The 26,852-nt window shown below is 38.6% G+C and overlaps 1 protein-coding gene across 1 annotated transcript in view; it reads left to right on the forward strand.

Moving 5' to 3' along the window:
- PRSS12 (protease, serine, 12 (neurotrypsin, motopsin)) overlaps positions 1-26,629 on the forward strand; it is a gene marked incomplete at its 5' end in the record, with an annotated part of 33,073 nt that extends 6,444 nt beyond the window's left edge. Inside the window, 9 exons of the mRNA XM_010161118.1 lie at positions 1,924-2,102; positions 2,728-2,869; positions 3,758-3,954; positions 7,082-7,223; positions 13,189-13,394; positions 14,059-14,137; positions 16,155-16,277; positions 24,098-24,378; positions 26,322-26,629. Of these exons, the coding sequence (XP_010159420.1) occupies positions 1,924-2,102; positions 2,728-2,869; positions 3,758-3,954; positions 7,082-7,223; positions 13,189-13,394; positions 14,059-14,137; positions 16,155-16,277; positions 24,098-24,378; positions 26,322-26,629 (1,657 nt within the window). The remainder of the gene's footprint in view (positions 1-1,923; positions 2,103-2,727; positions 2,870-3,757; positions 3,955-7,081; positions 7,224-13,188; positions 13,395-14,058; positions 14,138-16,154; positions 16,278-24,097; positions 24,379-26,321) is intronic.
- Positions 26,630-26,852: the final 223 nt, after the last annotated feature.

Consider the following 26,852-nt stretch of genomic DNA (forward strand, 5'->3'; position numbering starts at 1 on the left):
TTCAACTTTTCTGTAGCACTCCTATAAAACTTCAGAATATTAATCTAACGTTAATAGGTGAAAAATGAAAATTTATTTTATTATTTGGTTTCAAAAATACTTTTTGCTTGATACAAATTGCCCTTGTTATAGTAATGAAGCTATGTGTTTTGCTACTGTCGCCTGCTGAGTGTTTGAGGATATTTTTGGTTTGCTTACCTGCTTCTTTGAAGCAATCACAGATTATAATTCTTCTCACTGCTGAGTAAATAGGACTTGGCTTTTTGAAATTTTCCATGTTCTCCACCACTTGAAGAATGCACGTGGTCATCAAAGAAGCAGTCTGAGAATCCGGAGTGCACTTCAAGATTAATGAAGTGCATTAGCTTGAAAATATTAAAAACAAATTGATTTTAAACAAAATGAGAATGCAAAACAGATTATTTCATTTACCTTTCTGAGCACTAACATCTACACAATGTCTACCATGAATTTCCACATCCTTCCTTTTTACAGAACCTTTTCCTGATCTAATTTAATTTTTATTAACCTCTTACTATTCTTACATTTCCAATATCCCTTCACTGTTTATCAAAAATTTGTATGATTGCTAATTGTAAATTTAGTATTGTTTTCCTGTAAAAAAAGAATTTTTTTTACACAAAGCACTAGAAATAAAATTCACATCTATTTCAATCCATGCAGGGATTAATCAGTCTGTGCCTTAAATCATGAACTATTGCAACTTATATTACAAAAAAAAAAAAAAATCGCAGCAATGTACTCTTCTGACACAGAGTTGCAAAAGCCAGTTAAGAGTTTAAACGATTACACCCTGGAACAACACAGTCAAGACCTGTCATATGTTCAGTATAAACTGAACGTACCATTCCTGTTAGGTACTACGTGACAGTATATGGCTGGTAGTGGAAAACTGTCTCTAAAGCAAATAATTGATCAGTGTAGAGCCCCGCACCCAAACTGTATGTTAATTAATTTAAACTAATCCTTTAGATAGGTAATTCATTATAGTAAAAAATGTAGATAGACATTTCAATCTTACATGTTGAAAAATATGAGAGATATTGAGAATACTCCCATAAAAACTATGCTGGATATATGAACAGAGAAACTGTTGAATGGAAAGAAAACAAACTATGAAAAACTTTTAGATATGAAAGACACAGTATCTTAAGCTGAACTGGAAAAATCCCGATAAATCATCAAGTGCATGATTTCTGTGATGCTGAAGCAATGGAGTGTTTTCAATTTACGTAGGTTTTTGTGCTCAAAATCCTCTACGCTGATGTGAAGAGTATACCACACACAAGGCTAGTCATTGGTCTGCTTTCTGTTCTTATTTCTACCACTGTCTGGGGGTATGATATTGTGAAGTCATTTAAGATCTCTTTACCGTGGTTTTTACATGACTAAATGGGAACGATCACTTTTATCTGCCTCATCTGGGTATATGAGATTTGATTAATGTGCTCTGCGGACAACAGATGGAAGCCGCTGTAGAAATATATAGGATTATTTTCATTACACATAAACGTTAAATTAAAATTAGAGTCCTCATACGCAAGCTGTACATCTGTAATTTCTTCTAGGAAAGTGGTGCTTAAAAATCAAAAGGCACATAGAGAGGGAAGATCTCATAGATAGAAACCAATAGAAACTGATGTTCTAAATATGTTCCAGCCATGGAGTTGTGGGAACAGAATGTTTAAGCTGCTCCACAGCCTCAGCAGAGACCGAAGGTGGCTGTGGAAGCACATGCCATGACATGATGTAACGCAGGCTGCGTTGCCCGTTGCAGTGGCCATTTAGGCAGTCCCATCGGCTGTTTTAAACGCTGCGTATGCAGCATTTTAAGCCTTCCCACCCAGCCCCAACCTCTCCAGCTTGCTTGTTCTTGACTGGATGTTTGTTCCATTTCGGCAGGGGTGTTGCCAAGGCATGGAGCCAGGCTTACTTTGGAGAAGGCTCAGGCCCCGTGCTGCTGGATGAAGTGCAGTGCACTGGAAATGAACTATCAATAGAACAGTGTCCAAAAAGCTCCTGGCGAGAACACAACTGCGGCCACAAAGAAGATGCTGGCGTTTCCTGCACGCCTCTTACAGGTACTTCAGTTGCCAATAATCACACAGGAAAACAGTGACAAACACAGAGAAGAGAAATTCTGAAGTCTGCAGATGCCCCAAACCCCACAGTAATAAAGTGTTCTGGCAGTATGAAAATGAACCAGCTGTTGGCTAGGAGGATTTTACAGGTACAGAAAATCTCATTATTCAACACAAAGTCTTGGCTCTTCAGCAACGTGCTAACTGCCGCTTACTGTGCGGGGCATGCCTTAACTCTTCATCACACCTACCCATGGCAGGAGGCATTTCAGCACAAAAGCAACGGGAAATAACCGAATAGGCACAGATAAGGTGTGTATACAGTGAAGTCACGTCATTAGAGCCCACTCCAGCGGACTGAGCATGTAGTTAGGGCTTGGGGGATTGACCTCTTGTGCTATTTCTCTTGCACTGAGGCAGTTGGGTTAGGTGACACTTTGCAGCTGAGCGGGTGCATTATGCATTTCTTTAATCTTCTCATTCAGTGGCACCTAGTGATCGGCACTGGATTTAGCAGTCAGATGGTCTGATCAGACACATTAAATGCAGTGTTACTCATTTTGTTACCATAGCTGGATGCAAACTGAATCTTGCTTTTGTTTTTCCTTACTTGTCAACGACACAGATGGTGCACTCCGACTAACAAGCGGGAAGGGCAGTCATGAGGGACGCCTGGAGGTCTATCATACTGGGCAGTGGGGCACCGTCTGCGACGATGGGTGGACAGAGCTGAATACACAGGTGGTTTGCCGCCAGCTGGGATTTAAGTAAGATTACTTGATATTAGATATCTGACTGACTTGACAGTGACGACAAACATTTGCACGAACCCTACGTTACTCAACAGGCTGGTCTTTTAATATTAGCTGAGTGCTTCACAGAAACTCCTGAGTTAAAATCCATTAAACCCTGCTCCCCTCTCTCTTGAAGAGAGCTTTATGCTTCAGTTTAGGTAGAAGAAAAAGTTCCAACTGAGGTTGTGATTCAGCAGTCTTTATTCACCGAGTTCCTTCCAACCATCTTTTTGGCTAACTGAAATCAGTGCATACGCTACAGAGAAAACCTGATCTACTGTATTTTATTTTGCCTAGAAAAGTTTGATTCTTCAAAATCTTTTCATGTCAAACAGTCATTAGAAATGGCAGACATCTTTAAAGTACAAGTCTTTCTGGATCTAGCTCAGAAAACCCCCCAGTCTGGCCCTGGAACAGTTATGTACTGAAAAGCGTTATTTTAGAACAAATCCCACTAGAGTTTCATGCACTCACTCTTGCTACTTTTCAACAAAGATGATACACTCTCACTAGGTGACTGTTGTCTTGCCTTCGGATTGTAACAGCTCACATTCAAAAAAGAATTTTGTCTCATTTTTCCCCAGACTGTGACATTTAAATGTTTATGTAATACTATGAACATGCTTTAAGTCTCAGAGGCAGTGAGACAGCCATATGCTTGGTTGAGGGGATGCCTTAAGTAAAGTTATTACCGTCTCAAGTTTGTATTAATGTAATTCCTTTAAAAATCACCAAAGAAGCAGGGTATAGTGCTCTCGCTAAATTTAATGCTAATTGAACCTGCTCTGTCATGGTTAACATTGTTTACTGTTATTATTCTGGTAACTGGTCCAAAAGTTACGTGTAATATGTGTTACGCAGGTATGGAAAAAGTGCACCCGAGAGCTACTCGGAAGGAAGCTCTGGGCCCATCTGGCTGGATGATGTCAGCTGCTCAGGGAAGGAGACAAACCTTCTGCAGTGCTCAAGGAGAGAGTGGGGAAAGCACGACTGCAACCATCAGGAGGATGTCAGACTCATTTGCCATCCAGATAACGACAGCCATAAACTCTCACTTAGTAAGGCACCTCTTTGGGAAAGTCACAGTAGGAATACTGCGGTGGGTGCAGATCCGAGCAAACTGTATGATACTCAGAGATGCTCAGAATCTTAGTATTTGGCAGATGCATGCAAAGAATGAACAGAAGGGGAAAAAAAGCTTACTTTTCTCCTGAAGATCACAGCAAGTAATCGAGCTTTGTTTAAAGACACATAAACATCCAGAAGATTAATGATCAACACAAATCTGTAAGATAACAAAGTCAGATTCCAGAGATCCTGTTCTTTCAATCTTCGCCAGGTTTTAGACCTATTTGGCATCCCTAGTGGTAGACTGCACTTGACTCAGCACTCTCCAAGCTTTAGGTAACTGTCTCATGCTATCAAAAGTTGAGGACATACCCGAGCACTGAGGAATATAAATCAATAGTACATCCTCCTATGGCCTTACATTCAGACGATCCAAACCGAGAGATACGGAGAAAGAGGGAAGTTCAGAGATAGCAAAAAGGAAGAGTGAGAAGCATGACATTATTTCTGTATTACTGCTGCCCATCATTTAGATTGTGCTTGGGTGAATGGGCCCCACTTGCTGGCCATGACAGGATGATACAACAAACACAGATCAAAGAGCCAGTTCCAGTGTCAAAAAGCCTACAGACTGGTATGAAAAAAGAATGCAAAGACAGATGAGAAAATAAATGAGAGAGAAATACTGATTACACAGTGGCGTTGTAGGACAGAATATATACACATGAATTCCAAAGGTTCCTAGATCCACATGCAGGTAATTAAACAAGCATTCTGGCTATCAGGTCTTCACAGTAGAAATTACAGGGGAACAGTGGGTTGCTCAGCAATTCTGAAAAACAGTTTACTTTTAAAATTTGCTACATACAAAGTTTGTAGCTTGTCAGTAGGTAACGTTTTACAAAACTGTTGCCAATATTCTTTCATTTACCCAAGTATATTTTAGTTGATTTTGAAATTAGAATTAAAACCAGTGGAGTTAGATTCACAGCTTCTACTGAAACTTAATGGATTTGTATGCCTGGGTGCCCCAAGTTCTCTGGAAATTACAGAGTCAAGGTCTATCCTGCAAACTAAAACATGTATTTACTGCATGACATTGCTACCCATTACAACAAAAATCAGCACTACCACGTATTTTTCTAATTTCTCCCTCTTTATCATCTTTTTCTTTATAGCCTTTTGACCTCCCACAATCCAATTAATATGTTATGTTGCAGTACATTTCCATTATGTGTAGATAATATCAAATCATATTTGGTAGAAGAAATTTTCTCAGACCAAAAAATAACAGGAATTCATATCATGACTGCTGTCTTTACAGATGCAAACCATCTGTGCTGCTTTGCTCAAATTCCTGTAAAATATAATGTTAGCTGAAGGAGGTCTGGTTCAGTTAAATGCATCCATATGGTAACATTCTCAAAACCTCTATTAGCAGAAAGTTATATTAATCTTGTGCACATAAATATATGGGTTTTTTTTCTAAAACACAAGAAGATGACGTAACAATAAAATAGCTATGCTGTATCATTAATATCCCATTCCTCCAGCTGGGTAATATAAGTATAATTTACACCTAAATTATATTCTTCCAGAGTAACATGTAATTTTAACAGGAAAATGAAGACAGCGTGTCTGACATTTTCTACAAGATTTCTGATTGGGAAGTGGACAAAGACTCTATTGTTACCATTTATTTCCCAGCCTGTTTTCTCCCTGTAAGGATGAATTTAGTAGAAAAATATGAGGAATTAGTAGATTATATGACTTGAGGAAATGCAGACAGCAGGGAACACAAAAAATGAGGCAGAATACACTACAATAACTACAACAATATTTGTTTAGCATGTAAGATCATGACAATGTAGCTAAACAGAAAGTTGGTGAAGCTAATTCATGTAACTCCAGACACTAGGAACTTCAATATAAGTAATGTGCTTTAAATGACATTTGAAGTAAACAGACTTTAATTTTGTTTTCAAATCTTTTATCTTTTAATTAATGAATTAGGCCAGATTTAACTAGCTCTGATACAGAGTAAAGTTTGGTATACAAAAGTTATTCATATCCTAAACTAATCTGAATTAAGTTTCAAATGCAAATGTCTCAAAGTACTGCTTTATTTAAGAGCATAATTAAGTAATTTGTCATCCTTACAGGGTTAGAGAGATTAGGAACAGGCTAGAAGAATGAGTAACAGTCTTTCCAATTATCCCAAAGAGAAATACTAGTTAGTCTATTAAGGATTATAAAGGATGACACAGTAAAAGATCTAGAAGGTAATTCTCACTTAAACAGTACAGAGGCCTCAGAGGAATTCATTAAGTGTTTTAAGGCTACTTGCATTGCCAGCATGCTATAAAGGAGTTCTAACATGAGAATCAAATATGTACTTTGCCTAACGATTCAAAAAAACCTACAGGCCAAGCACTGAATGAACCATGATTAATTAAGTCTGACTAATCCACATAAGTAAGATTTTGTATTATGAACATATCTGAATAAGCAATCAATTTAAATTGCTAGAAGAATAAGCACACACTAGCCTAGAATGACATGCTGTAGAACATTACGCTGTCACACAAAGTACACTACTGAACAGCATGCATGATGATAAATAATAACTGGTTCAACACGATGCTGCACTTTTTGCTGAGACAGTGGTTAAGAGAGTGGTAACAACCAGCTTGATAATGGATTTATGAATTGAGATACAGTTAAATTCACCCATAAAGTTACTGCAAGGAAAACATGTTACTGCAAGGGAAACATGTCCATCTTGTAGGGGTATCATACGAAAGAGATCTCGGGTGTTTTCTGCCATTAGGGGCAGAGTTGTTCTGAGCCTATTGTAGTCAAAATCTGAGCTATGCCACATTATCTGTATGAAAAAGAAGGAACCAGATGAATTCTGAAGTTCAAAATATAGTAGTATTTCATATTTGTCTCGTAATTTGTACAAGCCAGCCAAGAAAAATATGACAATGTTAACAGCTGATACTGGGCTTGTTGAACATAAACAGCAGTTGACCCTAGATACTGAACATGATGAAAATGACTTGAAGTACTAGTTCTTGCTTCTGTTGTGAGTTGACAGCAGTAATTTATTCCCAGGTCCTCCCATCAGGCTGATGGATGGTGAGAGTAAGAAGGAAGGACGTGTAGAGATTTTTATCAATGGCCAGTGGGGCACAATTTGTGATGATGGATGGTCTGATAAGGATGCAGCTGTAGTCTGTCGGCAGCTTGGCTACAAGTAAGAAAACTCATTAAGCTGTTTGTCATGTTATCTGTTTGCTGTATCTAAAAATGTTAAGTTTCCGCAATGAAGTATCACCAACATATGTCTGATAACATATGCCTTTCAAAACTTGTCTGTTTGGCATTCTTTTAGAAAAGTGTATCTATTCGTGTAAGAAGTAGTAGGCTAGATCTTCAAAATGAATACTCGTTAACTAGCATAATTGGGAAAAAGAATTTAAATATTCAAAGGCATGTCACAGTCCAAACTGGCAACTGAAATACAAGTTAATGCTAGTTATTAGATATTTTTTAAGTTAAATATTCCAAATTACTAAATTATTGACTAAACACTATATTTGATTTGTCATTTATGGTGCTGCATGTCTATATGATATAAACATATTACACCAATTTTAAAATTTTTTTTACACGTAGTTGTACTAGCATAACCAAGAAGAGAATTTGATTTAGTGGACCTGCTCTGTGCTCCTTGCTACTCAAGCTATTCTTAATTTACTTCTTTCATCTTCTGCTTCCAGATTTCTAAACATTTTTTTCAGTTTGTGTGAAATTTCTAGTTTGGAAAAAATGAGGGAAACCAATATTAACATCTAGAATAGCACAAGTGATTACACATTCTATGAACTACACAGATTCTCTGTTTTGCTTCTGATTTTGATGTAACAGTATACATACATAAACCTTGGGGAATTCAAAATGCCTTTGTCATTACATTAGCAAAGACAATACAAATAATCAGAATCTAGAGAGTTTACAACAGTTTCCTGAAGTTGCCTGGAATTTAGCTAAAACTCCAGGGGTAATGGTTGTATTGTTTTAAAGAGTTCTTGATCTGTTTTCATTGAAAGGTATAATTTTGCATATTGTTAATATTTATCTTTCATGAACCTTAATGATGACTCTGAAATCATCATAAGTTCTATCGTAACTGTTAAACTTTTTAATGAAATATAGCATCAGGTCAGTGTCCACTGTCACATCCTGCGGACATGGTTTCTGCATAGTCAGATGTAGGCACACCAGCTACTGAATTCCTAGCTTAATGGTATTTTCCCCTTCATTTACTGATGTGGCTTGACTTGATGTAGCTTGGAGATTTGATAAAACTGTTATACAAAGGATTATGGCTTTGGCCTCCACAACAGAAATTTGAGTAAGCTTCATTTAATATAGGAATAGACATGACAGGACAAAACCACTCCCTAATTAAAACCACCACAATGTGTATATAGGTGTCACTTTTGAACTAAGTCCCTTAATCAGGCTTACACCACTCAGAAGCAATTTTTTTCTGGATACCTAAGGGCAGTAAAGATATAACAACTCTAGAGCAGACTTAGAAGGAGAACTAATATGAGCTGAAAAATATCCAGAACACTAGTGAAATACAACAGGAAACTAGTGTAATGTCTTCTCTGAGCGTATCTGTAAAGAAAGCTGTTCTTAAGAAATACAAATCATGTTATGTTTGCTGTATCTAACAATGTAAAGTTTGTGCAAGCGAGTATCACATAATTATGTGTGAACACATAATACATGCCTTTTAAAAACTGTCTGGTAATCGTTTAGTAAGGCGTATTTATTAGTAGTAGATGACTATGGCTTCAAAACTACAAAACTTGACTTATGTCCCACTGAATCATTCATTTCGTCTGCTTCATCCTCAGCGTCTCTGGCCTTTATATATGTCTCCCTCAGACGATCATACTCAACCACGTACTCCCACATTCTGGTTTTAAATCTCTGCAATAACAGAGTTGGCTGGATGCTCACTGTGTCATGTCAGAATGGGGAGTTAAGCTTATAGGATACAACAGAAGACATGTTTCCTGAAGGACTAGGGATAGACACATTTTAGAAATCTAAAATTCGGTTCCAGAAACTGGGAGAGCTTGTCAGAAATGCTGTATCTTTGGTGACCCTATGTCTAGACAGTTGCATTCCACAAACCTGACTATGCCACTATGTGCACGGATAAGCTGGAATTGCTTCTGGGTCTAGGAGCTCACGCACAGATCTTTCTGCTAAAGTTCACATGATAATCAGTGGTGACCTGACTGTTGGAAAGCAAGGGTGGGGCTTCCGGGTTCATGCTCCAGAGCTTGAGGGTTGAGGAATGTTGTTTCTTTAGAAAGAAACACATTATGGCTTTTTTCCTGAGAGGAATTAAAAAAGCACCTAATACTAAAGTTGACATCAGTTTTCATTAAGACTGATCACAGAATTGAATTGGGAGTTCTGAACTGAACTCCCTTTACAATCCTATGTTTAATTCCCAATTCCAATTTATAGAGGAATTACGTTCCACGGGAAAAAATAAAAATAAATTTAAAAAATCACACATTTATTATTAAAAATGGGAGAAAGGACTGCCTTAAAAAGGACGACATGTGTAAGCAAAGGGTAAACACTGAGGTAATGGACTGAGTTTGCCCTGCATATATTATTCATATTGTCAGTGCTCACCTGTACGTTTATTTTATAAAATCTTGCTTTCAACATTCTCAGACATTTGCTAGGGCAAAATCACTAGGTTCAAAGCACTACTGGTTTTAAAGATGTCTCATTAAGTCAGTTTGTCAAATCCGTAATTAACGTTAGAAAAACATAATATAAAGAACATGAGAAAACTGCCCTACTAATTGGATAAAATCACACCTTTTCTGAAGTACTATCTATTATGTGATTGAGTTTAACATACAAAAGTATTTTCACAGAATGAGTAAAGAGGAAAAGTTGGTTTTAGAAGCTCTTGCATTTGAGTGAATTAAGTAGCCCAGTAAAATTGGACCCCTTTTGTTTAGGATAGGGTTTTAAGAATGCACATGCACACACAACAAATGAAGTGCTCCAAAAATTACCTACTACAGAAAAAAAAGTTTAGGGTAGTTGGCCATTTATACTAATCAACTGGATTTCCTAATTAAGAGTAGTGTGAATAATGGTGGTACTGAAGAGCTCAGCGTGTTACTGTGTATGGCCTTGAGTCTGAGCAAAGCTAGGGGATAAGACCTGAAGCTGCCCTTCTCTCTAGGGACAGATCTCAACAAACAACAAAAAGGTTGTTTCTCTGATGGTCATCTGTGCATAAATAGCTGGCTTGGAAAGCAGCAATTAAGGGACACACACAGGTTTGTTAAGGGTGGACTAAAACTGGTTTTAAGAGCAGGATTCCAGCATTCAACAAACACGTAAGACGTATCACTTCTACATTTAGAGGTCTCCCAATTATATGTAATAATTTTCTCTACTCTGCTGTATTCCTTGCTCTAGAACATCGTGACTTTTACACTTGTTTCCTGGCAGATGTTCTGTTTAAACAGCGGGGTTTTCTTTGTTGTTAAGGATGGGTATGGACACACTTTTCATAGCAATTATCAGCAGTCTGAGAGATTACTGATGCACAGTAAGAGATAGAGAGCTTTCACAGAACAGTATGAAGGGCCTCTGCCGTGCAAGTCCCATGGTCCAGTTCATGTCAATGCGTGACTGCAATCCACATGCACTAAGTTCCCTCCTGCATCTTTGTTTCTCTACATCTCCTTCACCTAAAACATTTACGTATCTGACCTCACAGACCTCAGAGCGTTCTTTGAAATTTTTCTGGTAAGCCAGTGGCCTTATTAAGTAGCCAGTAGGAGCCTGCAGAGACAATTCTATACTAAACTGCAATAATGCTTCTCTGGGTAAGGCTGAGAAAACTGTGGTGATTCACAGCAAAGTACTTTTCAATATCATGAGGAACTTCAGAGCAATGCCCTAAAGCATAAACTGGTTTTTGACACAGAGCTACCAAAACCAGATAAGAACTTAGAATCTGAGTGCCTGTACTGTCTCACTATTTTGTAATAGCATACATGGACACATAGCTGCCCACAGGTATTGGAGAGTTGGACATTTTTGGTAGTTATTTGTAATCAGAGTACCGTTCACAAAAGAAAAATATTTGGAGCAAGAATAGACACATGGCTTGTGACTGACAAATTCGATCATACTAAACTCATCAGGCAAAGATTGTCCTGTATGGGTTCCAGAGGCAGTGAAGGATTTGGATTATCTGGTAAATACATGCTTGCCATGGAAATTAAAAACGTGCAAGGACAGCTGACCTTGTGGTATCACCTCTGTCAGATGTTCTATGTGCTTCTCTTTCCTGGCTTTTTACAATTCATGCATTCTAACCAACATTCCCTACTTAGAAAACCTGCCCGCCCACCCTTCAACACGTACTAAAAAAATCCAAACAGGCAAGGCTTTCTGTGTGCAAGTCTGCAAAAGGAGGAAGCCTGTACGTATTACTTCCATGTTTCAATTACATGCATATGGGCAACTGTTGCTGGACTCTTTGAGTCTGACCCAGCCACACTCCTAGCATGACGAAGCTTTGAAAATGGTGTGACAGATCAAAATTCCTCCCCATCAGAGAATCTCTAGCTGATGAAGTGACATAAACTCTTTATGCCATTCTCACCTATCTTCCCCAACACCGCAGGTATTAAAAGAGGTATAAAAAGAGGTGTAAAGGGAGAGATATACCTTTTTGCCTAGTACATTTTCATTGCTAAACTCTCTTTCTCTACTCCAGCATTTCATTGTTCCTGCAGTTACCCTTTTGTATGCAATACCCAGAAGTACTGTCCTTTACAGTATGCAATTGTAACGTATCCTTTAAAATGGAAAAGTATGATATAGTGCAACATTTAATTATCTAATATTCAGTATATTCTTATCACAATAAAATATCAGTAAATTGCTATAAACTGACATGTAAACTTGTAGTTCAGACACACTTAGAGGCAGCTGTGGCTTCCTGCCCCACTTCTAGTGGTCTAGTGGGAGGTGTCCCTGCCCATGGCAGGGGGGGTGGAACTAGATGGTCTTTAAGGTCCCTTCCAACCCAAACCATTCTGTGATTCTATGATTCTCTGTACAGCCAGTTGGGTGGTATCCCACTCATCATTCTTTCCAATTCTTCAATCGTATACAACAAAACATCAATTTTTTTAATTATGAAGCATTATCCTAAATAATTAAAAGTAAAAATGTATCACAAGGTTACCAAACGAGATGCTTACATGCACAAGCCATGTTAGTTTTTTACTGCATTTGTTCATCCACTCCCTCACTTGTGAAAAAAGTTCATCATTCAAGAGAGGTCATTCACACAACTGACACTGCTGTCACTGCTGGAACTGTATGGCACTACATACAAGCTGTGAGGATCAGGACTTCAAACCCTAATAAAATGTCCTAGGTCTGACATTTAAATACTTAGATTTGATATTTACCTTTATGCAAACATAGGATTATCATACTGACCTTTGGAAGGGGCTTTGAGGACTATGTATGAAAATGCTACACAAGCACTCAGTATGGGTTCCTCCCAGGAAAAGTGGGTGCTGAGACTGAACTGGGTTCAGTCTTTCTCCAATTGCATTACAGTTTTAAAACTCAACTGTGGGGTGCACTTGAAAAATGGCATGGTAATGAAATACTTTAATAGCTATTAGCAACTAATAGATCTGTAAATCATAGCTCCCACTACACTGCAAATATACGGTATTTAACCAGCCCATCTTTCTGAGGGAATCAGACCAGAGCAGAGCAAATTATTTTTAGCATTCACAGATGCTGATTTCATATGAGGATTAAAGAGATTATGAAAAAGCAGCTTTCACATATTTTGCTTTACAGATCTTTTTACAATATAAAATACTCTGCCTCATAACTAGGTACAAGAAAAGCACGTTTTAAACATGAATGGACTGTAGCAATTTTGTTACACTTAGCTTTTTTCTACACACCAGAGTAACGGAGCCAGTAAGAAAAGTCATCAGTGAACCAGTGACAGGACTTGGAATAAAACCTTGATGGCTTTCACTACTTGCTCCGAAATATTTCGGTTGAGTAAAATGTACCTCAAAATGTTTAATTAAAAAAATATGCTCTGTTTGCAGAGGTCCGGCTAGAGCAAGGACAATGGCCTATTTTGGGGAGGGCAAAGGTCCGATCCATGTGGACAACGTGAAATGTACAGGCAATGAGAGATCCTTAGCAGACTGCATTAAGCAGGACATTGGGACACACAACTGCCGTCACAGCGAGGACGCGGGGGTGATCTGTGAGCACCTAAGCAAGAAGGCGCCTGGGAACAGCAATAAAGGTGAAGCCCAGTTGTGAGTGGCAGACCAACAGGTTCGGATGGGCAACGGTCACAGTAGGAAGAGATGGATGTAAACAATCCCACCTCACAGAGGAAACAGTTACATCAAAAGAATTACAGAAACAGAAGTGGTGGGAAGCCCTCTCTGCACACACTGTGATCTTATTGCTGTGCCAGCTGCACAAAGGAATCGTACCGACTATTCCAATGATACAGGACATTTGTCTACCACGGTTTACAGCAGCCATGTTTCCTAGGGTGCACAACAGACACGGAAATTCAAAAATCTAGACAACTACTTTAAACTTTTCAGGGTATAGGTGATCTTCAGCAGAGGACTGAGTCCTATGCGGTATGCCAACCTCTGCTTCCACCAACAGGAAGTAAGGAAGAACCCTATAAAAAAAATCCTACTCTTGAAAAGCAGAGCACAAATGTGTAAATTGTTCTGTAAACACAGTCAAACGATCTCACCTTAAAAGAATTTCTAAGTCTTAGAGAATTCAATGTATTTTCCCTGAGAAAAATTTGGTTGTTAAAAACTACCATGAAACACAGAGTAACTTCAGCCTTCTTTTTTTTTTCTTTTTAGTTAACTCTCACTGATGATTGGCTAATTTTCATTTTGAGTTTAATGCAGTCTATGTCTCCCTTTGTGGTTTAGATTCCCTTGCTTCTGTTTGTGGATTGAGGTTACTACATCGTCGACAAAAGCGAATAATTGGTGGGAAAAATTCCTTAAGGTAAGTATTTGTTAGAGACAAGCAATTTTGAATATAAAGTTTCTAGGACATGTATTTGCCATAAGCAGTTCGCCCAATTTATAGGTTTATTGTAGGTTTGTTGGTTTTCTTTTGCCTTGTCATGAGGTAGAAGCAAAGCTATACTCAAAAGTAAATTTGGTAGGAAATTAAAAAGTATTAATTGATAAATACCTGCAGCATCCTTGATTGGGTTACATTTCTTACTTTCAAAATAGCCTTTTTTTTTTCTTTTTTCCCCTCAAAAGATAGCTAGATTTCAGGATGTGAGCTATATAAAGAGAGCAATGAATTCAATGCTACCTACAATGAAAAAAAGGCCTGGGTATGATTCACAGCCCAGGATCTGATTTTCTTTCACAAATAAGCTTCTCTGATGATGACACAGCTATAAACCCAGGCTTTTTGTTAACACTTTGTTCTTAGCCTTTAATGACATGTTTACATTCAGTTAATATAAACACATTAACTGAATACTACTGCTACTGAAGGCTATGATAGGAAGTATAGTCTTTATTTTCTTAACAGTTGTAACCACAAAAATACATATATTCACAGAATATTAAAAAGGGATTGTAAAAAATACACTTACATGTCATCACTCAACCTATTTCAGAGTATATGCACAGCATCAATCAATCAATTTCAAAAAAGACATAGCCTAAGTGAAGGAGCCTCAAAGAACAAGAGGGAGCCCAGGGAAATATTTAAATGAGTCAGAGCAAAGTAGGATTATTGACCTTAGTGAAGAGACGAGAATAATAAATAATGAACTGTACAGGAAAAGAAAATCGAGAATTATTGTCTCACAATATGTGCACAAAGGACACCGGATGAAATGGAACAGTGACAAATAATGGATTGCACAATTAAGTCAGATCAAGAAACTTGATCTCATAATAAATAAGCACAGAGACAGATGAAGCAAAAAGGTGAGAGCAACCCAATGGTGCACTTAGAAATGCTTCCAAATCAAGAATTGGAACATATGAATGATGTTCATAAAGGAGTCGTCGTCAAAATAAGTCATTAAGACAACGAACTTGGCAAAGTGTGAAAAGGAACTGGATACTTAAAAACATATCACGAAATCCAAAGTGAATGACCCCACTTTGAAAACATCTATTAAATCCCATCTTCCAAAACTAAAAAATATCTACATTGTTTTATGCTTTACAGGAAGTACGTTCTTCCACCTTTAAAACATTTGGCACTGACAACTCTGAGATGGGATGCTGGCCTAGATGATCCTGGGCAGCTCTTGCACTCCAGCACACCTATTCAAGTACAGTAGCTGGAAAACACCTAAGCCTACCTGTTACTTACTCTTAGATGCTGTTGTTGCTTACAGCTACATCTCTCTCCCTTCTGATTCCTTATTTTACTTATGTATTGAACTGGCAAAAAATAATCCATTCTGTCTTCATAGGCCTGCAAATCTGTATCCCAATCTACTACACAAAACAGATGATCACAGGCTAAAAAATGGTGCTAATCTATTGTATGTGTGGTTTCTACAGTTGCTTTAGACGTCTTGGTTTGCCTGCTCCCCTTTTCAAAGAGCTCAGAAGAGACAAAGATATTAATGCAGACAGGAAAGGGTGCTAGGTTAAGCTTCTCAAGAAATTCCCTTTTTTCCCCTCTCCAGTTGACAGGAAATTTCTGGTTTGTTGACTTGGATGGTATTTGGCAAGGAACTCACAGAATATATTTTTGGCACAATGAATGCAATCTGAGAAGGGAAAATTCAAATAATTGACAGTGGGAGGAAGCGCGCAGAGCGCTGGATGCCCAAACAATCTGTAAAGTAATCCTCACCATTGTTAAACAGAATTCTGAATGCTGCAGAAATAAAGTTATTCTCAACTATCACTCAATAAATAACACAGTTTGCAAGCCATGTCAAAGAAACTAAACAGGATTTACATTCAAGATAGCTGATGAGCTACCGTACTTTTCCACTGCTGTACCCTGAACACACTGTTTGTGTCCTCTGTAGGGGCGGCTGGCCATGGCAGGTTGCACTCCGACTGAAAACTTCCCATGGTGATGGAAGGCTCTTGTGTGGTGCTACTCTCATCAGCAGCTGCTGGGTCCTCACTGCTGCACACTGTTTTAAAAGGTTGGTTTCTCTTCAGTAGTGTAGTATATTTTCAAACTATTTTGTTGCTCTGGGTATAGACAAAACCATTCCAGTTCAAGCCCACTGGAAACTGTTCTAGATTTGGCCTTGGTTTTAAAAAGCCTACCAACCAACATCCTATCCCTCCAAATGAAAACAAACAAAAAACCCCTCATACACTGAAATTATTCTGTGTGTCATCATTCATGAGATTTATATTCACAACTTCAGCATTTCCATGAAAAAATACAGACACTACTTCCAACACTTTAACACAGCTTTCTGTTCCAACAAACCTGCAGCTTACGGCTTCAGGGTATACTGAAGACAGCTGAGCAAACATCCACCACAGGGACTGTCATATTTTGGTAATGGTAGATATTGTCGGTGATAGACATTTTTACTGTAGCACTACAGTGACTAGATGAACTAGTCCCCCCCCAAATCCATTTTAGGGTAAAGCTGTATTTTGCCGAGTCTGCTCAGTAAATCCGTACACTGGATTTAGCTAGCAAGACCGAGCTGTTCTGCTTATTCTTCACAAATAGGCTGAAGCAACTGCCTGACTCTGTTATCTCACAGGACATAAAGAACTGTCCTTTGCAGCCATCTCAACAAAGGTCCCCTTAAACAAATAACTTTGTAAGTGATTATGCTGGTATAATTCTGAACTGGCATCTAATAAAACCGCCAAATTCACTTCCTTTCCATATGTTTAGCAACTGGGTTGCAACTTACACCCCCTTGTAAATCACACTTAGTCTGACTTCTGCAATTCTCAGTATTAATCTATTATCTAGTGTTTTTAAATGTCTTTTCCCCTTTTTGCAGAAACCAATATTCTGTTACTGATAATTCTCCTATTCACTTCCTATGATATTCTCTCCAGTAATTTAGACATCCAGGATTCACTGCTGATGAAGTTACTGTAGTATAAAAGCAACTACTTGCGCAGTAAGGGAGCTGGTCTAGTACCTGAAGCTTTCAACAGCAATTATTTCACTAGAAACATTACAGAAGGTTACAGTATGGGCTGGAATAAAAGCAGAGAAGAACAGTATTGCAGATTTGAGGATATTTGCTAGAAATTGCTCAAGTGGTCTGCAAATGTTTTAACTCTGGACTTTGAGCCTTTCATTTTGCACACTAATAACCAGAAAGAAGAGTCAGATATACTTTTACAGGAATGGAAAGTGTTACCTTTCCTTAGCACCAGATACACATCCATTCATTTTCATGTTTCAGGAAAGGCATGAGGACTTTTCTTGCTAATATTTTAAGCTGAAATGGTCATATTCAATAAAATTTCTGCCTACTTGAACTGATATCCCAGTTGTTCTTGTGGAACCGAAAGCACTTCAGTTGCTATCATCAAAATGTGTAGACAATGGCTTCCTATTCCCTGTTCATCATCTCTGTAGTGATTACTAAGGATGCAACTTGAGCTCTTGAGAACGCCTTTGCATTGGCTTGAAACCAACGCAGTCCTTTCTGTTTCTCTACCTCCAAGTTCCTCTTCACAGAAATAAAAAGGGGGGTCGCCGGAAGCCAGTTAGTTATGTTTTCTGTGCTCAAATCAAGATCTTAAGTTACCCAACTCTTCACCTTATCAGAACACTTTCACAAGGTTTGGCGAAACAAATCAGTAGTTGCAGTGCTGCTGCTGTGGCTGTGCATTCTTACAGTAAGCAACCCCCCCCAGCACATGACGTGTTCTTCCCCACGGCTTGCTTGCATAGCTGGCGCTCCAAGTCATGACTGCACACGCTGCCAAAGCGTGCCCATCTTGGATGCTTTGCTGAACACCCACATGATGGGGCAGCAGCACTGGATACTTCCAGAGAGGTGCAGCCACTTGAGGGTCTGTTACAGGCTGTCCCAAAACTGTTACATGTGGTCTCAGGGCCCAAAGTACTGTTTTGCCCCAGATGCTGTATTTAAAACTACCTGACCTAGGCCTAAGCAACTCCCAACAGCCAGCAGATGCACTGTTTACTGTGCAAGAGAGAAGGCACCTTTAGCCCTAAGCTGACATTGGACAGACTGGGCTGAACTTCCTACTGATCCCAGAGAGATTTTAAGGAGCTAGGTTTCCAAGAGCTATCTATAGATCAAGCGCCTTCTTCACATATTTTCCACAGACAGACAACAGAAAGGCCAGTATACCATTTCTCACATCCTGAAACTGGAACGCTGCTTAAGTAACGAAAGTGGGCTCATCTGTACTATGGCTAAAAACTAAATGGAACTTTATGCATGATGATTAGAATTGTTCATCAGTACTACAGCAGCAGTAATGCTGTCTGTAATTTCACAGACGTAAGATTTAAGAACAAAAATTGTTTGAAGCTATTTTTTCTTCTATAACCCAGCCATTTTACTAACAAGTTTTGTCCTGAAAGGCTCTGACAGGGAATTTGCAGGTCTATACAAAAAGCATTAACTTTGGATAATTAGAAATACAAGGCATAGAAAAGGAAATTATTATGACCATGAAGTCATTTTAGGAAATACTGTGTTACATGAACATTGTACTGTTCTAATAAGTAACGGATTCAAGTGCTTCTTTAGGCAATGCCCATGTATGCTTAAACATGGTGCTGGTGATTTTGAGAACTAGAGACCCTGAGGCATATTGGAACCAAATACTTAGTAAGACACCAGAATTAAAAATCAGTTTTCTTGAATTTAGTATTAATGGTGAGATGAGTTCAAGTGTGCCTTCAATGTCTGTACATTACTTAACTGGCAGAAGGATGATATTAGCATGGTGGCTGATGACTATTCCATCCTCCAGTTGGCTGGGAAATAAACCTTCTAAGAGATGCTAAGGTCAACTGGCAACTCGGTTGCCAGGCCGCACTAGAGCTTAAAGGCATGGCCAGCCCAGCCATCCAACAGAGGGGTAGTACCCTGAAAGAAACATCATTTTCCACCCATGAAGCACTCCTAGACTCCTCGTCTGCCTCCACTCTTCAAATGTGATGTGTGTGGTGTCCTCTGCCATTTCACAGGCGACTTTCAGTTGAGGAAGACTGGACACCCCTGTGCTAGACTACTTTGCTTTTTTATGTACTGATGCCCTATTACAGTATTTTCACATCTGGCAAATACCAACTACTACAGGGGAAGAACTGTAATTGTCTGCAGATAAAAAACAAAACAAAACAAAACCCCAAATGTCACCAAAACAGTTAAGAAAGCCTTATGTGTGTGAATGTGCACAGAAATGTGGTCAATCTGTGCAAAGACTGCTCATTAAGCTCCTCACACGAAGCCTTGTAGCTATTAAAGTTTCACACATTTGCACAAGGAGCAACACTTCTCATTCTATTAAATGTTTGAAATCAGTACTTTCAATTAAGATAAGCTTTCCTGGATCTCCTTTCTTCACTATTCTGCTATAAATGAACAACATCCATAACACAAAAAACCAGCAGGAACCTATTAAAGGGAACACTGTTCCTTTGTCAAAAGCAAGGATTAACATTAAACAGAAACAGCAAATTTTCTACTATACTATCTGATATGTGGCGGACAGGAGAGCACTTGTTATCACTAGTCATGAACAACTTGCCTTCCTGCTTAGGCTTACAAATCAAAATAAACAATTAAAAATCAAATTACTTCAGTTATTAAATCAGTTTAGGAAGGAAGTGTGTTTATTTCTCATCTAAATTACAGACACCTAATACATTTGTGACTCCATAGTACACTGACTTCCATGAGGTTAAAAAAAAGGAAAATACAAAAAAACCTCACACAACCCCTTCCCACCTTCAAACTGTAATAAAAATAATGGATAGCGTATATGGTAAATCCTGTAATCGATGTTCTGGATAAACTAAAACTATGAACTAAAATACAGAGGCACCCATGACGTTAAAAAAGAGAAAGATTTATACCATGTAAAATTACCTTTCTCTGCTTAAGAGCCAGATTTCCATGGCACCACTGATAATACACAACTTGAAAGTACTGTGACTGTGTTTGTTTATGTACACAAACCCTATATGTCAGTGTACACAATGCTTAGCTTAGATACGCAAATATTTATTGAAGAAAATAAATGAAGAAAAGCTTTCATAACCGAGAAGCCAGCAGCACAGCACTAATATGAGGTTTGCTGCACAGAGCTGAAAGAGTATATATAAATTGTGTGAGTATTTTCAGTGACCTTTTGGAAATGTTTTTGGCAGATTGTCAGACAAACATGTATGTAATGCTAATGACCTTGTACATTTGTGTTCCAGTAAGACACTCAGATGTGTACCACGAGTTCCGAAAATACTACTTTCAACCATCCACAGATCGCATCTAGCAATACGTTCCAGGGTACAGAATCCTACTTCTGGTAGCTTTTAAAGGCAACAAGACCAACAGTTATAAACAATCATGAAATTATTAAACTATTTAATATTGCTTAACTGGCAAAGGAAAGCATAATTTTACTTAACTTACTGGGCTCAGTTGCTGCATCATTTAGATTCTTAAGTGGAATGTCATGCAGTTATGAAATTTGAGCAGAAAAACCTATCTGAGATGTCAGTAACAAAACCAACTCTGCCACTTAATTACCGGGGGTCTTGCATGTAAGCTAGAGTAATTCAAATGGGTCACTTTACTGCAATAGTAACTAAAGTACTTTCTGTATCAGCTTCCTTTTCTAAATTTACTCTGAGGAAAACAGATCCTACAAAGTTGGCTAGTGCATCAGCCAAGATTGATTGTAACCTCGGCCTGCGCAAGACACTGGTGAAGTACTCAGTTGCCTCTATAAGCCATCCCAGAGTACTACACTCCTTATGTTCTGAGCATTCCATCTGTTCTGTAAATAAAGTGAAAGACTGCTACTGCACCCCCTGACCATGCAGCCACCTGTCTCTACACTGACCTCGTCTGCTTTGGAGAGGGGCAGGGGAGTTGCGCTGTCAGCGTGTGAAACGTTCTGTAGTTGGGAGTTTTATTCTTCTGTTTTATGAGTTTCCCAGAGGCCCAATGCACTGTTACCTTACACAAGAAAAGGAGATAGCAGGGTCTGTCAGTTTGGTTTTCATAATATATTCAAAACGCTTTATATACCAGTGGCGTGCTTTCTGTCAACCAACCACCATTATGGGTATGTCCATGAAAAAGATGGCCAAAGTGATCAATACACTTGCCCTTGCTTTGGTAGTTTCTTTTGCTGCAACCAATTCAGAAATCTTTAAGCTGGAGTTCTAGGAAATACATTACCTATGAGGTTATACAGCCTCTGTGTGAAGAGACAAACGACCGTTTAATATATATAAATACTGAACTGCTGATGCAACTTTCTGCAGAACACATGATAAACTAAGGAATGAGATTAATTTCCCTACTGATATTTCTATAACTAGAGAAATAACAAATATTTTCCCCCTAATCTGTACATTTATATAAAAATATGTTTCTAACTTTCAATACTATGGTTTTGCCAAAGCATTACTGGAAGTTTATGCATATGGGCCAGTAAATTTGCTTTCAAGTCTATCTATATGTAAACACACTAAATTAAACTCCGAATTACAGTTTCTAAAAATTCCCAGAAGCAACAGCAAGCAAATATGAAATGTATTCATATAGACAGGTACTGAAACATACCAAGCATTTTATTCTGAAGATGCACAACTTATTCAGAAAAAAGTCACTTTCACAGAGATATTAGAAGAAAGCTGTGTTAAGTAATGTCTGTACTATAGAGTATTTTAACATACTGAACATGCATGTAGCCTTACTCATTGCTGTATTATGTAAAGCCAAATAGATGGCAGGAAAAAAAACCCCAAACCCAAAACAGAAACTCACCCAAGTTGACAGATCAGATCACAGCAGTGCTGTAAAAAACCCCACTGTTTTCTCGCCAGTGCCAGGTCATACTTTTACTGGCTCCCACATAATAGCTCAGAGTAACAATAATAGAAGCTTGGATTGCTAACATTATACTAAGCATCTCGACAAAGCATGGTCAGATTAGCCTTTTCTGATGCAAGATGTGTGGCAACAGTGACCTAGGAGGAGATTCATCATTGTCAAGAGCTGAATTTCTTGGCAGGCAGCAGAAGGCAAGGATTTAACAGACAATCTACAGGGATGCAGAATTAGGATCTCACTGATGTCATACTTCAGATGGGCAAATACAGATGGATATGTAACTCCAGAAACTACACCTAACAGCCTTATTGTCTGTTCTAGAAACTTAAAGGGACTACAGTCAGAACACCTGGTGAGCCAGGATTCATGCTTCTGCCTTTACTGATGTTCTTTTCCTGTTAATTTCTTAATACAAAATTCCTAATGAAAATTGATTCAGTGATAAGTTTAAAATACTAGCACTTTTGCGGTCAAAACAGAAAGACTGGTAATGTGACAAATACAAATAAAGAGGTTTTTTCTTAAATAACTGAGATAAACACACTGATCCACAAATTAAAATAAGCTATTCAGCTTTTTTTTTTTTTCAGGGAGGAAATAAATAAGTAATGTATTTGGTAGAATACACAATTTATTTTTTCTCAGTTCTCCCTCTGAGACTAAAATCAATATGGATACTCTTTTAACACTTCTGCAATCATGAAAAAGTCTACATTGGTTGCATCTCTTCACTTCCAGCTGCTATAGAATTCTGATTTCCAACTACAAGGAAAAAACATGCAGAGTATTTCACATAGACTACTACAGAGGTGGACGTGGAAAAAGTTTGTGGTAGACAAGTTACTTCATTTTTCCTATATACAAGGTCAGATGTTTGGTGTTAGCCTGCAGTACTCTCTCCTTACCAGCCTAGAAGGGAAGTTTAGCTTTTAGAAAACCTGAGGGAGATGTGCAGAATTTGGCAGAGCAAGCTTTGTAGGCTACCAGGAATGCAACCTACAGTTAGAATAAATATCCAGTGGTACAGCAGTTGTTCAGAAGAAACCTGTAATGTTCCTGCTTTGTCAAGCAAACTTTAGTAAGCTACGGAGATCAGCACGTTGCTGGAGGGTATAAAAAGAACAAGTGTAGGTTAGAAGGTGATGTAACACTGTAGGGTATTTTCTGCACATGTATTACAAATTTCCTGTTGAAGGCTATGAGGGAAAGGGAGAAGTCAAAAAAAATATTTGGGTTAGCTTAGCCAGATTTTAAAATAAATAAATGTACCCAACAGTACTCCCTTGTTTGCATTTTCCTGAGCAGGGATGTGTCCTGGGGAAAAAAAAAAAAAAAATCTCCAAAGGCATTCACAGTTATTTCAGCCAAAGTAGTCATCTCTAAGGGATTTACCATTTGGTCTATGATGTCTTGTGATGCACGCATGCATTCTTTTCCTTATTATAACTTCAATTAAAATAAGAGGTCTTTATGAAGTTATCCAAGCCTCTAAAATTTCTCAGCCAACCTACAAAGCTTGAACACTATTTTCACTTTAGTAATTATTTGGAGCATCACAGTGATGTTAGTACTCATGTTTTCATTATAAATTACTGGCCATTTGTGTTACCCTGACTAATTACATTTATAAGGCACACCTTGATTCCAACTTGGAAGTAAGTACCCATCATGGCAGATGGCCACAAGAAACCCTGCCTGTGAAAATATACAAAAACGGACATAGCCCAACAGAAAACTTCAGGAGATGTTTTTTGTTACTCTTTTGGATACACTTGAACGTCAAGCTAAACATCTGAGAAAGCATTTTGCTCTTTAAAAAGAAGTTTGGTATCGTTATGTGTATGAACAGTAAAGATCAAACCTGTTTGCATCTGACTTGGATGTGACTTGGCATAAGCCAGCCCTGTTTGCGTTCGCCTCAATCTTAGGTATGGCAACAACACCCGGAACTACGCTGTGCGAGTAGGAGACTACCACACGCTGGTACCGGAAGAGTACGAGGAAGAAATTGGAGTCCATCAGATTGTGATGCATAAGGAGTACAGGCCTGACAGCAGCGACTACGACATTGCTTTGGTGAGGCTACAGGGGCCAGAGGAACAGTGTGCCAGATTCAGCACCCATGTCTTACCTGCTTGTTTGCCATTAAGGAGAGAGAGACCACAGAAAACTGCTCCCAACTGTTACATCACTGGATGGGGTGACACAGGTAACAGTGTTTTAATGATTTCCACCCACCCATCTCGGTACCTGAGGCTGCTTATTTAAAAAAATTAGGATCTGAAATAAGATAAGAAAATGTTCAACATGTAACAGCTTTACTCTTTTTATGTAGGGGAGTATTTTTCTCTCCTGATTCTTATCCAGGAATGACACCGCTTTGTTTACTGAGTGTAGTTTGTGTTTGAAAAGCAGCGATTAACCATGTCACTCTATAACACAGAACCAGTCAGTGAAATGGCCTCATTAAGACTGACAAGCATGAATGAAAGCTTATTTGTTGCCAGGCACACCCCGTGCAGCAGACATCACCCCCTGCCTCAGAACACAACTAACAGCTCTAATATATTTCAGGTCTTTAGGCGAAGTACAATGAATGTTTTAGAAAGGTTCTTTAAATCACACTACTTCAGTAGAAAAATGGATAGAAAATATACACATAATAGAGTTTCAAGTAACATTTTTAGTCTCTTGTTACTGATACTACACTTATATTTTCAATCAGCAGTTAGATTTAAGTAAGAGAACAGCTTGCCAAAATTTACGAGAGCCACAACGCAATCTGCATCCCAGCCTTCTGGAACAAACTATCTAGTCACTCTGTAGGACAGTACAAGATTTTTCCTCTTCAAAGGTCTTTGTCCTTTGAATGTTTTACAAATTAATAACCATGCTTCACTTTCATGTTTTTATGGTGCTGAATACAGTGCAAGACAGCAACCACACTTGAGCCTTTGTTCCACTGACTCACTCAAACTGGCAAGGAGACAAGGCGGCGAGGCCAAATAGCAGTTCTTCCTCGTTACGTGCATTAATCTGTGCGCACAGATGTCTGGGTCACTCTACTGCAATAACAGAGATAGACAGATAGACTTGTAGGGTGGGTTTCTGTGCTAAAAACAATCGCTGATTCATTGCCTAGCTTCTTACACAATTCACTGCAGGTTCTGCAATACGGTTTACTTAGGACATCTGTGTAAGGAAACATTAACCACTGCAATAATTGGCTTTAATTACGGTAAGAAATTACATCGCAGTACTTCAGTTGAAATTTCACACTTACTATATGAACCACAAGTATGAAGATTTTACTCAAAGAAAACCTAACAGTGGCCTTAATTTCCCATGTTTTCAACTGAAAAAGAGGTGCAAGCTGTAGAAAAAAGCCAAATTATTTAAATCTTGACATTTCATAAGCAGAGCACTTCTTGTACAATGCAAGATTCACTACAGATAAAGAAAACCAAAGGACAGGTTCTGGTCACTCCCCCAAAACAAAGACTCCTTTTAGTCAGGAGTCCCATTAGTACTCAGGCACACCAAATTTAGGAGGTTGTAGACGATTCAAACAACTCAGCCCACCTCTACCAGAATACACTCAGTAATGTTAGCTCCTCAGCTGAGGCGACAAGCAGGCTTACAGGGCACGAGTGTGACGGTTGACTGGATGCTCTGCCTGGAAGCCAACAGAGGATGCAGCTCCTGTCAGGCTGAGCTGGACTAGATTTGAGCTGGTGCCCTAGAAATGAAGGATTTCTGCAGCTTTAGCCTCCATTGCTCAAGACTCCCCAAACCAGCTTCCTCATTTAAGTATTAAGGTCTGTATTCTTGCAGAAGACACAAAGTGTGCTTGGAACAAAACAAACTAGCTTTGGAAAGATCCAGTGAACACGAGGAGTAAAGCTACATCTTAAAATTTAAGTTTTCTAAAAAATCTCTATTTCATATTTACAATATCTATAAAAGATCTATAAAGTATTTTAGTATTATAATTAATGAGCAATAGATTTCTTCAGTATTTAGTCTTGTTTTCAGTCATTTTATTTAATGGCAAATCAGTGTGAAGGACTGGCAGCAAAAATGGGATTAAATCACACGTATGTTTCCAAGACCAACCACCATAACGAGACAAAAACTTGGTCCTCTTTTCAGGAAGGGCTTATTCAAGAACATTACAACAGGCTGCCATCCCCTTACTTCCCAAGAGGGTGTGTGAAGAACGTTACAAAAGAAGATTCACAGGAAGAATGCTCTGCGCTGGAAACATCCAAGAACAGAAACGTGTCGACAGCTGCCAAGGAGACAGTGGCGGACCACTGATGTGTGAACGTCCGGGGGAAAGCTGGGTTGTGTATGGGGTGACCTCCTGGGGCTACGGCTGTGGAGTGAAAGATTCTCCAGGTGTCTACACAAAAGTATCATCTTTTGTACCCTGGATAAAAGGTGTGACCAAATTATGAGTGTCCGTAATGAAAACCAAGCTTTGTTAATAAAGTCTGAGGCAGGGCAACTTGGAACAGCCCAGGCAGTGCACAGCTGGGGCCACAGTGGGTGGAAACAGACACATTTTCCTGATTCATGTATTTTTCTTTTTGTTAAATCCAAGCTGTATATACAGAATCTTTCCAGTTAGGGATTACTATCCAAACAAAATCCCTCTGCGTTAAGGAAGTTTATATATTG

Source organism: Eurypyga helias, unplaced genomic scaffold (genome assembly GCF_000690775.1).
Source record: "Eurypyga helias isolate BGI_N326 unplaced genomic scaffold, ASM69077v1 scaffold13831, whole genome shotgun sequence".
NCBI classification, from domain to species: Eukaryota; Metazoa; Chordata; class Aves; order Eurypygiformes; family Eurypygidae; genus Eurypyga; species Eurypyga helias.